We start from the raw sequence: 12,496 nt of genomic DNA, 5'->3' as shown, positions 1-12,496 counted from the left end.
GAAGTTCCATTTCCTTTTACCAGCATGCCGAGATTAAAATTTATTATTAATTTAGTTTAATTTGAAACTGTTAAAGCCGTATATTCATTGAATATAAACCAAAAGAAAAGTTTCATATACACTTGAATAAAAATTCAAGCTTTCAAATACCATCTAGTCCATGTATCAATAGTATTTCTTAATAATATTAAAGTAAACTTTATCCTTGAGATCATACTAGGCATTCTCACATGCAGAATTTTTATAAGATTCATCGTATATGAGCGTATAGTTCATATAAAATCTGTATTAAATCTTTCTCATGCTGGTGACTCATCAAATAAAATATGGAAGTCGCAGTGTCTTAATAGTTTATCATCAAGATATCCTCCTTAATGCTTTTAGTGTTGCATCAAGGTAACTAGTTTATTTAGCAAAGAAAAATAATTGTTACAAAAATCAAGTTTGATGAAGTGGATACTTTTTGAATCTATCTACATAGTAGATTCGAAATTTCTGAATGTAGACTTATCATCAGCTGACAGAAATTTGGAAGCAAGTTCAATGTAATGAAGACAGGGAATATGATGAATTGGAAATAATAAGAATTTTCGGTAACTTTTGTAAAAATGATTCTTCATAGGGATGCAAAAATTAGCAATGTTTACGAAACTATCTAGTTTAGATATATCAGAAGGCAGGCTAAACAGAAATTATTGAAAGACTCTTCCTTGGAACAAAATTCTGCTGTCTTGGTTTTCAACCTATGCTTAATGCAGGGTTTAAAAAAAATGTTACCTTTATCACGTGACTCTGCTTTGCTCATAAGGATTAAAGGAGAAAAAAAAGTTTTGAGATCTTCTTAGCCCAATGATCTGGTAAACTTGTCTGGGGAAGATGGCGGCGTTGTGTTTGTATGTTCCGTTGTTTATAACTCGTGTTTGTGTTTACTCTGTATAAATGAGAAGCCGTATACGCTACCAGCATGGATTTTGCTTAGAATATGGTTGTGCTGTATTCGTAATGATTGTGAAAGTTCTGCTCTTCACTTTTCAAGTCGAAAGTTGGCAATGTTTTTGAGAGTTCTTTTTTTTGTATGCACACTGCCCATGAATAATAATAATACTATGACAGCGACGTGACTGAAAAATTTCATGCTTTATTTTTACAGACGTTCGAGATTGCTCGGTAATAATTACACGAGCGATCTAATTTTTATTTTATGTGATAATTTGTTGTTTTTTTGTCATGAAAAGATTTTGAAAGAAAAATGACTTCTACAACTCTAAGAGAAATGCTAGTTAAACAAGAGCCCCGACCATTGAGCTGCTGTTACGTATGCTCAGGACCCAGAGCGGAATATGTTATTTATTCGAAGCCTTATGGTGATAATGCCTTTTTTCCTTTCCTAGAAGTTCATCAGCCTCCAGACGGGGCTGAAAGTATGAGATCTGATGGACGAGTTCTAGTTTGCTTAGTTTGTTATTCCTTCCTTAATCAACAGTGGGATACTTATGAAAAGACCAAGACTCCATACAATAAAAGATTATACTGGTTAAAAAGGCTTGATGGTGGCCCTTTTGCTGGAATGGATCTAAATTTGCAACAAGACTATGAATCTTTATTCGAGTCATCCAATGCTGCTATCGATATTGATAGTCGTTCCAAGCCAAAACAGAGCAAAAGTCACCATTCTTCCGATTTAGATGTGATAAAAACTAAACATAATGCACCAAGCTATTCCAATGCTTTCAATTTTTCTAACCAAAGTTCTGAAAAACCAGAAAGTTTAGGGAGTAATATTTTAGATTTAAGTATGTCTACCAGAACGCCATCTCGATCATCTAGCACTGCTTCTCCTGGAGTGATTTCTGAAGTTTGTTACACTTGTGGCCAGGAAACTAAGGCTCTTACGATTGTGTTTGTGAAGTTTATGCGTAATTGTCCTACTTTTCCAAGTCTGGCTACTCATCCCAAACCACCAAGAGCTAAACCTGTAGATTCAGAGGGCAGAATTCATGTATGTAATCAATGTCATTTGAGTTTGGTCCAACAATGGGATTATTTTCAAAGAAGAAATACTCCACAACATGAACGTGTGTATAAAATTCCTTCTATTGAATTCGACATTTCAAAACAAGAAGTTCAACCAAAAGATAAATCATTTGTGTGTTATACTTGTGGAATGGTTTCTCAAACATCTGTTCAAAGATTTATCAGTGCATATCCTGAAGGGGATGGTGAGCCATATTATTCTTTTCTTTTGAATTTAATGCCACATCCTGGTGCCAATAAACTGTCTAATGGTAAAGCTGCTGTATGTTCGTTGTGTTACAAGTCATTTTTTCGTCAATTTCAAGTTTATGAAGTATCAAAAACACCAGAAGATCAACGTAAGTACAAGACTTTAAATAATGAAAGTATATGTGATAATACCAGTGTACTTCGGCAGCATTTGGAAGGTAATGCTCCAGAACCCGCTGTTGAAAGCAGGAGAGAATGTTACCTTTGTGAAACTGTGACTGAATCTTTGTTTTATGTCAATTCAATTCCTACGGGTGATATGTACTTTCCTTTTATTAAAAGCTTGCCTAAACCATCTGCTGCATTTCCCATGGATAATCATGGAAGAGTCAAAGTCTGTAGCCAGTGCCATACTTCCTTAAGCTATCAGTGGAATGCTTTTGAACATGCCTTCATCCCAATCAATCAACGACAGTACAAAATACCTGGTTCAAAGTTGCAAATTGCTAGCAGTCATGGTATGGTGACTTCACTGCACCCTGTTTCACATCCTACTCATTCCAAAACCATAAATGTTGAAGAGGAACAAAAATTGTCAATTAAGAAAGCATCTGTTAATGCATGTAGTTTGTGTGAAAGTCCACTCAGTCTCGAAAACGCATGCTTTTTGGAAACAGTGCCACGAGAGAACTGCATGTATTTTCCTTCTATTAGATCATTTGTTAAATGCTTTGCTGATCAGTATGGTCGAATCCTTGCTTGTAATCAATGTTTTTCTAGTTTAAAAAATCAGTGGGATGTGTTTGAATCTGCTCGTGTTCCGCATGCTCAGAGGCAGTATGAAATATTTCCTCCCAAATCTGAAAGAGATCGAACAATACATTTCGGCAGTGATGGCGTAGTTAGTGAAACTAGCGGTGCTCTTCACATTCAGGTGTCTTCTCCTGATTTAAAAGTAGATTTAGCAAAACATTCATCAAATGTTGAACCATTACTTACAACTGTTAACACATTACCCATCTCAAGTATCACTATTTCTACATCAGCAATGTCTAATTCTGCAAACAGTCCACAAATAACAGATCTCAAGGGTATCTCAATGAAGTCTAGTGTGGATGAACCAGTACCTCGTATAACTGGACCTTTAGATGTTCCATTTGTTCGGCCTTTAGTTCTTTCAGTGCCAATTGGTTGTTTTGTTTGTGGTGAAATGAATACTAGTAACCTAGCATATCCTATCAGAACTATGCCAACAAATGACATGAGAATGGAAAAGACACCTGAAGATGTGCCTTTCTTCCCTTTTCTTTCAAAGCACCCAGTTCCTGATGGTGCTGAGAAACTGACTAGTGATGGCAGTGCTTTAGTTTGTATGTTTTGTTATCATTCCTTGGTGTCTCAGTGGCTTGCTTATGAAATGTCAAATAACCCAGAAGATGAAAATCGATGGCACCGTCGTTATAATACTCATAATTATGTCTGTTATATTTGTGGCATTACAACGTACCGAAAACGTGTATGTTCTATAGCAGTAAAGGACTTTCCATTCCTTCTTGAACATAAGCGACCTTTGGGTGCATTAACAGTTCTTAATGGTGAATGTGTTTTAACATGTCAAACTTGCTTTGAGTCAATAACTTCACAATGGAAAGATTTTGAGAGGATGAAAGTTCCTGTCGAAATGAGGAAATATAATTGGATTGTATTGCCTCCACCACCTGATGATGAAAACAGTAGAGGATGTCAGATTCTGGTAAGATTTCTTAAGGTTTACTATAGTAATTTAAAATAGTTTTTTTTAGATGAATTCATAATTGACTGTTAATATAACTTAGTTCTTTATATTTGTTTAAATATATCATTAATTTACATTTCTAGTAGCATAACAAATTTCTTGGTTTTTTTTATAGAATTTAGTATAACTTAAATTTTAGTTTGTCAAAAGTAATCATTATGTTAGTGCACCATTGACAGAAACTTAGCTTGCTATATGTCGATAAAAAAATTAGCATGTTTTATGCGAGTTTAAATGCTTGGTTTACTGTAGGATCATACAAAAGTTCTAATTTTAAAAGTGTTCCTTACTCTACATAAACTTAAGAATATATACAAAATTCTATAAAAAACCTTACTCTACATAAACTTAAGAATATATACAAAATTCTATAAAAAATTTCTTATAGAATTTTGTATAAGAATATATACAAAATTCTATAAGAAATCTAAATGAAATTAGAAAAATTCATTTAGATTTCTTACACATATATGATTTTCTACATTTATAAATAACTCACTAACATTCTTTCATTGCTGTTATTGTTTATTAATAAATCAGTGTATCAATATTTATTCAGTTGTGTATAGATATTTTTGTTACAGAGAAATGTGGCATGCATATGCTTTTCTATTCGGACCTTCAGTTACCTGGAATAGCTTTACTTGTATTGATGAATATTTTCTGCTAAATTTACTTTTGTTTCTTGATTTAAAAATTTTACAAATTCTCGCTTATGGTTAGTTATAAAAGGTTTCAAGATATATGAAAATTGATAAAATCTTAGTCTATCAGTATTATGATGAATTAAAATGCTTGCAAATTAAAAATTATATACTTCTCCATTAGTAAGGGCTGCAGTCTAAAATTTGTGAAAACTTAATAATGACTTTTATGCTAATGTAATAGTGGTAACATTCCAACTTGACAATGAGAATATCAGTAATGGAAAGTGTCGAAAATTGATTGGGTAACAAATATAATCAGTTTAAAATTATTTTTGTTACCTGTTCAGATATATTAATCATGTGCTGTTTATGAGCATTAGTTATGAAAGAGTCTGTTGTCATGCTATCTTTGGCAATTAATTACTGGCATGCATAACATTCAAAAGTGCTCCTATTCATTTTGTAATTTTTCATACTTCATAGATTTTTAAGAGAATTTGTTTTATTTCTCTTGGAGACATATTATAATTTAATAAATGATTATATATAGCATTTTATCATTCTAGTTTAAATATAATCTTAATATTACATATGTGCAGTCTTTGATTTTTTCAATCCTGTCTTTCTTCACTTATGGAATGTTATAGAATTTGTCCTAAGTCTATTGCTTTTCTATTAGATTTGTTTAGAAATACCTACACATTAATTGAACATGCATTTTGTTGCCTGTTACCTTTTTTTGTTTTGTTTTTTGGAAAAGTCTTTATTGGATTTACTTACAGTCTGAATTTGTCATCAATAATTTATTTACTACAGGTATTTGTAATTTATTGTTCAAGGACTGTATTTTTTTTTTATTAAATAAGTTTTTTGAAACTTTCTTTGTCATTTTTCTTCAAGAAGAGTCCCCCCCCCCCAATAATGCTTTTTGAAATCTTTTTTTAAACTTTATTCAGTTCAGTTTTCTATATAATAAATGAATTTTTAAAACATTCCAACTTACTTTTTCCAAGGATGGAAAATTCTTCCAGACCTTAGGAAATAGTTTATTTAATATAAAAAGGATATTAAACTTGGGTGAATTAAAAAATAATCTTGAAGATATCTTAGAAATATGAGCATTTCTGTTTAAAAGATAATTATTGTATCAGATATGCAGTTACATTTATTATTTCAAAACAATTATTAATGAAAACTCTCATTGCAAAATTTAATTAATTCAATTTATAAAGAGAAAAAAAAATAGCTGACCCAATTTTTTATTACACCCCATTTAGATTATTATTTGCCTGTTACATTCTTGTAAGCATTCTTAGAGAACAGATTTTACTAATTAAATTATGTGATATTATGAATCTATCTCCTTGATTTGAAATTTCCAAAATTGGGGGGGGGGGGTTAGAGCTACACTTGTCTGACTGATTTCCTTTGAATGTGGGAACTCAATATTGCAACATGCTGGATGAATGCAATTTGAAATGCATTAAAAAAAATTCAGTTTTATCAAAATTTTCGACAGAATATATTTTTGAGAAAGGTTTCGATCTTAGTGGATATGAACACTATAATTCAAAAAATTTGACCAGCTAAACAGATGATATTCATGTTTATGTAAATGCGATAGCTCTAAATGAAGTTTGGTGTCTTACTTTTTTGATATTGCTGACCTGTGTTAAATTTTTGATCCAATTTATCAAAAGGAAGATATCTTAAGTACTTACTCAGCTTACTATACTATACTGTAAGGCACCAAATACTCTATATCAAATACATATACATATGTTGATTTAATTACTGTTTTTAAAAATATTTTTTGTATTGAGGAAAATAAGAGTTAGACTTAATATAGAAGTCTAGTTCATTTAATAGATAAATTTAAACAAAAATAGATTACTCTGTTCTTTTAAGCAATAAATAAATATAAAATTTTTAAGTGTAAGGGAATTTTTTAATTTCTATAACTATTTAAGTAATTTATTAATGTTAAAAAAATTAAAATATATATTTAATTTTTTATTATTCATATCCAAAAAAATATGATTGATTTTATATAGTATATTACATTGAATTCCCCCTTCCATTCATCATCTTGGGGAAGTCAATTCATATGATTTCATTATCATGCAACAAACCTAAAGAATGTGAAGTCTTGTATATAATTTCCTGTTTGCGTTTGACATAGCCTTTTTTTTCTTCTGCATGATGGATTCCAAAATTTAATTGATGAGGCAATTTTGTTGATTGTTACATAAACATTCATTGACTGCATTATGCAATTCACTTCCTAAATTTAATTACTTTTTAAATTCTGAACGATTTGATTTTTTTTTACATGAAAACATAGTGCATTAAATTAAATACAAAATCAAAAACTAATTTCTCAAATGAAAAAAAAAAAAAAAAAGATCTTTTATTGCATTTTTTATGTTCACTTCCACCTTGTTGAATTGAAGTTCAAGTGCCTTGTAGTAGACTTATTCCGTATTTATGGAATTCTAAAAAATCGAAATTGTTCTATTAGATTTGCTGCGTAGTTCGCTTGCATGGGCACGGATTTATAACCTTCTTCGTGTGTACTTTTCTGATATCATTAAATGTGAAGAAATCCATTATATTTGTCTTCTGAAAATTCTTATAGACCGTCGTATCACGCCCAACTAATCCTCTATTTTTTAACCCTACGATCAAGCTGCTGAAGATTACACTGGTGCCTTGCTGTCCCAAGTTTGCACTTGGGATGGGAAGACCTTGCTTGTAAAAAGCCTTTTCCTATCTATGGGGAATGCCACTGACATCCGTTTCAGTTCCCCCCGTTATCATTCTTAGATGTTTTATACTGTTGGGGCTCATTCAAGGTCATATTCGGGTTAAATTTTTCCCTTTTACCGCGGCACCATATTTGTTAAAAGTGAGATAATTTTGGCATTTGATGCTTGATATATTTCTATTGACATCTCATTGAGTATCTTAACAATCGGATTTGTTATTGTTCACCTCCTACTTCTATTGCTTTCATTTAAACATCATAAAATACGTCCTCGAGAAATCTCTTTGAGTACGAATTTCGTTGCATTGTAAATTTTCATTTATTGATTAGTTATTTTTATTTTTTCATTGAGTATGATAATTGAAAAAAAAAGTCGAATTTTTTTTAAAGAGATTTGAAATTTTTAACGTCAAAAATATTATTTGTTAGTTATCATTGACCTTTGCTCTTTCTAATCCAATTTCTTATGCTAATTTAATATTCATCATTATTTCAACAAAATATTAGTAAGCATCAAAATTGTGGCAGACATCAAAGCCATATTATTTAATAGCTTTAAACCTGCTCAATTAATTTGATCTTCCTATTAGAATCGAATTTAATGACGTAATAGTATCATTAAAAATTCAAATGTCTGGGCAGCTTATTTCAGATTTCACTTTGTTTTTTGAGGTAATATAATTTCACTTTGTGATTTTTGAAGCGAGCTTCCTTAGCTTTTGGACGAAAATCGCCCAATTTAAATATCTGATGAAGCATTGAAGACGTTTGAATTTCTTGGCAACAATGAAACCTGTCGTTGGAAACCAAAAACACATACACACACGCACGCAATACGCAATTTTTTAACTTTTAAAATTGTATAAAAATTGTTTAAAATTGTATAGTTCTGGGAAGACGCCAAAAATTCTCATTCAATTTTTAATTCAAAATTTTAATTGTAATTTCAAACACATAGTTTTGAAGTGCACATTCCTGCCCTTCCATATAAATTTGTACTAGATTTGATAACTAATAAATTGTCCCATAGAGGGCCAATATCCGCACACACATATTCTCTTTTATTATTTGTAAAGATTATTCGAATTTATTCATTATTCGAATATTTTAAATTATATACTTTGAATATACTTTAATATACTTGACCGAATATACTTTGAAGAACCTCATCTCTTCAATTATTGCTCACTGATCGATTTTAAATTATAAAAAGAAAAGAGTTATTTACCCCCCCCCCAGCTCTTTGCATTTTTGCCACGAATTTGTTTGGATATTCCTAAAAATTTTTGTTTTCATGTATTCGTCTACAGATTAAATTTAATTAGCCTAAACGTTCCATTAAAGCTACACTATTATGGGATGCTTCTCATTATTTTGCGCAGTGATCGGGCAGCACCCAATTCTCTAAACTTCCACGCTCCCTCTGTGTAAAGATGTATGTCCTTGAACGAGTTACACATGTTGATTGCTTTAAGAAGCTTATGATATAATCTGATGTGATCTTAAGTCATATTGCCAAAAGTAGTGGTTTCGTGTCTATTTTTATAAGGAAACATTGTAATATATTTAATTTTAAATATTGTTTGTGAAATACAGATTATAGGACATAATTGTTTTAGGTAATTCACATTTAGTTCTAAGAAGTTCACTGATTTACATAAATTCCTTTGTAAGAATTAGTTTGATTTGTTGAGATAGATTCGATAAGGTATTTGAAGATTATAGATTTCGTATAAACGGATAAGATTATGGAAGTTATCCATTTTCAGTTTTGCACATTTAAAGGCGTTTTTATATTTTGTTAGGGTTTTATTTTATCCTCTCCTGATGAAATTAGGTAAAGCATTTAAAATTTCGAGAAAAAAAAAAAAAAAAATTCCTAAGTTTAATTTTCTTTTTTATTTTCTAGAATTTGTGAAACTGTTTTGCAATTAAACAAAATGAAAAATAAAATCTGAAATATTTTATCTTTATTCTCATAATGTACCGCTCATCATTTTTTTTGTATTTGTTACATAGTCCTTGCATGCCCTTGAGAGTTGTTTTGAAAAGAATGTTATTGTTATGCAGAAATGTAAAATTTATACGCTTAAATTCACCATAATTGTTTCTTTCAATCATTCCATGCCTTGAAAAAGTATCTATCATCTGTTAGCTTGGATTCTTTATACTTGAAATCCGTTCTGTTCTGTTATAAAAACTTTTGACTAAGCCACTTCGCGCATTCTAAAAACAGCTGATGATACACCTGCTAAGTCGCTTTACCCCTTTTTAGGCCTCTTCCTGAATTTAGAATAGTGGTAGTTTGCTGCTTCCCAGATTTGAAAGGTGCTCTAAATAGGAAACCGAATTACCGAAAATTTTGCTTCGTTATTTTTTATTCTAAGGTTTCAAATTTCTCTATTTGATTATTTTTGATGATGCGTTATTATAGAGTTCACTTATAATAAATTCCTCTTTCTTTTTCTTTTTTTTTTCACTAATTCTTAATTATTGCAGTTATTTTGTGTTCGTGCAGCTAAATATAGATTATGAAATATTTATTAAATTCTAACTTCTATATATTTACTAACTCCGTCTAATTTTAATTGTTCGATTTGTCTTTTTTACCATCTCGTATTCGAAGAATACATTATAATCATCAAAAAATTCGAATTCTAGAATAGTTAAAACAGTTAAAATAGATATTATAACCTCTGATAGATTTGGTCCAACATTTTATACAAATCTACAATTTTGATGGCAAGATCGTGTACCAAAATTTGCTCTGACGTTATATATATGTATGTAAACATAATTTTTTTAAACAAAATTGTAGCCGAAGACAGAAGAGACATTTTTTAACTTCGCTTTATTCCATCCCGGGGGGCATGATTTATGTACAAGCAGAAGCGACGAGCACATCAACACAGAACGACGCAAGAGCGAAATGAGGAAAAACTGATGTAAGATGTATCCCTGTGATGATACATACTGTGAGATTTGATAGGGATTTCTTTACACGTGTCGAATTAGGCAAGGGAATTATAGGGATCTTTTAAAAGAATTTGCTTGGCTTGGCAATTTTTTATCCCTTCACTCGAAGCGTGTGAATTTTTATTTTTATAGAACGTCTGTTGAATTAATTAAATAAAAAAAGAGTGGAATGGGATCAGGAAATAAGAGAATATTTTAGAATGAATTTAATATGGGCTAAAATTAAGCTAAAAATTAGGAAATTAATTATTTAAATTAGATTTTAAAATATCATTACATTTATACAGTTTATGCATTGAGGAATTTAGTCTAAAATGTGACACAGATATAGCTGATGCCAACTTACATTAATGTTGTTCGTCCGCTTTTGTGGACGTTGTATTGACAGACCAAACCATATAGTTCCAAAAATGTTCTGTTGTTTTTTCTGTTTTTTGTTTTACGGGAGTCTAAAACACAGAGATCTGTCAAATCTGAAAATTCAATTTTAGATTTTGGACAACTCGCAGAAAGTTAAAAAATTTTAAGTATTCAATAATCATAGCGAATGGAGTAGATTCTGACCGAATTTCAGGCCTCAACAAAAAATTAATTTTCTTTAAAATTTCGAATTAAGGCAGTGATGATTTATTTATAATAAATCCTTGCTGCCTTTTCTAGATTTCTTTAATTCGAATTAATAAAAAATAGTAAGTATTCATAAAAATATTAATAAAATAATAAGTAGTTAATTAACTGTATTAATAAATAATACATAATTAGTAAACAAACAGTAAATTTAGGTACAAAATTATAATAATTACTATTAAAAATTAGTGGTTTAGATAAACAACAGTATTGAAAACTTCGAATGCAATATTTGCGAATTAAAAATTTTAAATAAACAGGGAAATTTACATCATAATTTTTTTATTGTTATTCTGAAATATTACATTATAAAGTCACCTACAATGTTTCATTTACTGTCACAGGGAATACAAGATACAGATGTATTTAATTAATTAAAATATTTTAGAAATGAAAGGAATTTTTATTATTGACTTTGTATTATCTAAAATAAATTCGAATTCTGAAGGATTTTTAAAAAGAAATTCAAAAAATCAGGAACAAAAAAAAAAAAGAAAAAAAGATTCAAAATATTGGAGAATTCCGATGAAAGATATTAGAATGAACCAAGTTCCACTAATTTAAATATACATCTGATAAAATATAAAATAAAAACGAGACATACACTTATCAATTTTGCTAATTGGAGAAGCATTACATCTCTGTTTATAGTAAATTATTTGTTCAAAATTGTTATTAGATGGTAACGCGAAATGCAAACAAACTAAAATTAATTCTAAATATTTAAATTAATATCTTAATAGAATATTTTAGTGATTTCGTACAAAGGATACTAATACAATTCGTACAATTATAAAGTACAAACTGGAATACTCTTTGTTCCCCTCCCTTAGTTCTGTTTTCCCTAGTAACGTATTAGTCGAATTTTTGATTCTTTTACATATCTTATCTGATGGCTTGAAATCGTTGATACTTTATCTGGAGTTTCGCAATCTGGAAAGCTATTTTTGAACTTCATCACTGTATCAAAAGAATGCATCAATGTTATCTGTATCCCCCCTTCCCTCCCCGGAAAATGTATCAGTATTTTTTGACCGTTCGTTACGTAATTAAAGTAGCTTGATAGATTTATTTTTAAATCTCTTTTTCTTCGATTCGATAACTTTTCACGTATCAAGAAATTCCAGATGCCGGTACTTTATGTCAAACTGGCAATCGTCCGCTTGTATCTCCATTTTCTATACTGAGGGAAAACAAAACAAGAAAAGCGCTTACTTATGAAAACCAAAGGGAATGTTCTGCCTGAAATTTTCTCTTATACTTCTGTATTTTTACTACTAATAAAGATGAATGTGTTTGTGTGTGTGTTGGCACTTTGCAGTCCAGACCGTTTGGTCTACAACAATAAAATTATCGTATATATATATATATACACACATTGTAGAGTAGAAATAATCACCTCGGAGAGAATTTTTTAAAATTTAATTAATTAAAAAGTAAGCTGAATGTTGGGGTTTTTCA

The 12,496-nt window shown here is 30.1% G+C and overlaps 1 protein-coding gene across 2 annotated transcripts in view; it reads left to right on the top strand.

Annotated features, from left to right (window-relative positions):
* The first annotated feature begins 877 nt into the window (after positions 1–877).
* Positions 878–12,496, top strand: part of LOC129972643 (uncharacterized) — a 138,974-nt gene continuing 127,355 nt past the window's right edge. For both annotated transcript variants that reach the window (XM_056086855.1, XM_056086854.1), the window contains exon 1: positions 878–3,976. In XM_056086855.1, the coding sequence (XP_055942830.1) occupies positions 1,250–3,976 (2,727 nt within the window). In that variant the 5' untranslated portion in view covers positions 878–1,249. The remainder of the gene's footprint in view (positions 3,977–12,496) is intronic.

The sequence above is a fragment of the Argiope bruennichi genome, chromosome 6, assembly GCF_947563725.1.
Source record: "Argiope bruennichi chromosome 6, qqArgBrue1.1, whole genome shotgun sequence".
NCBI lineage: Eukaryota > Metazoa > Arthropoda > Arachnida > Araneae > Araneidae > Argiope > Argiope bruennichi.
Note: the sequence above shows the minus strand (reverse complement) of the source record. Positions and strands in the feature narration are given on the sequence as shown.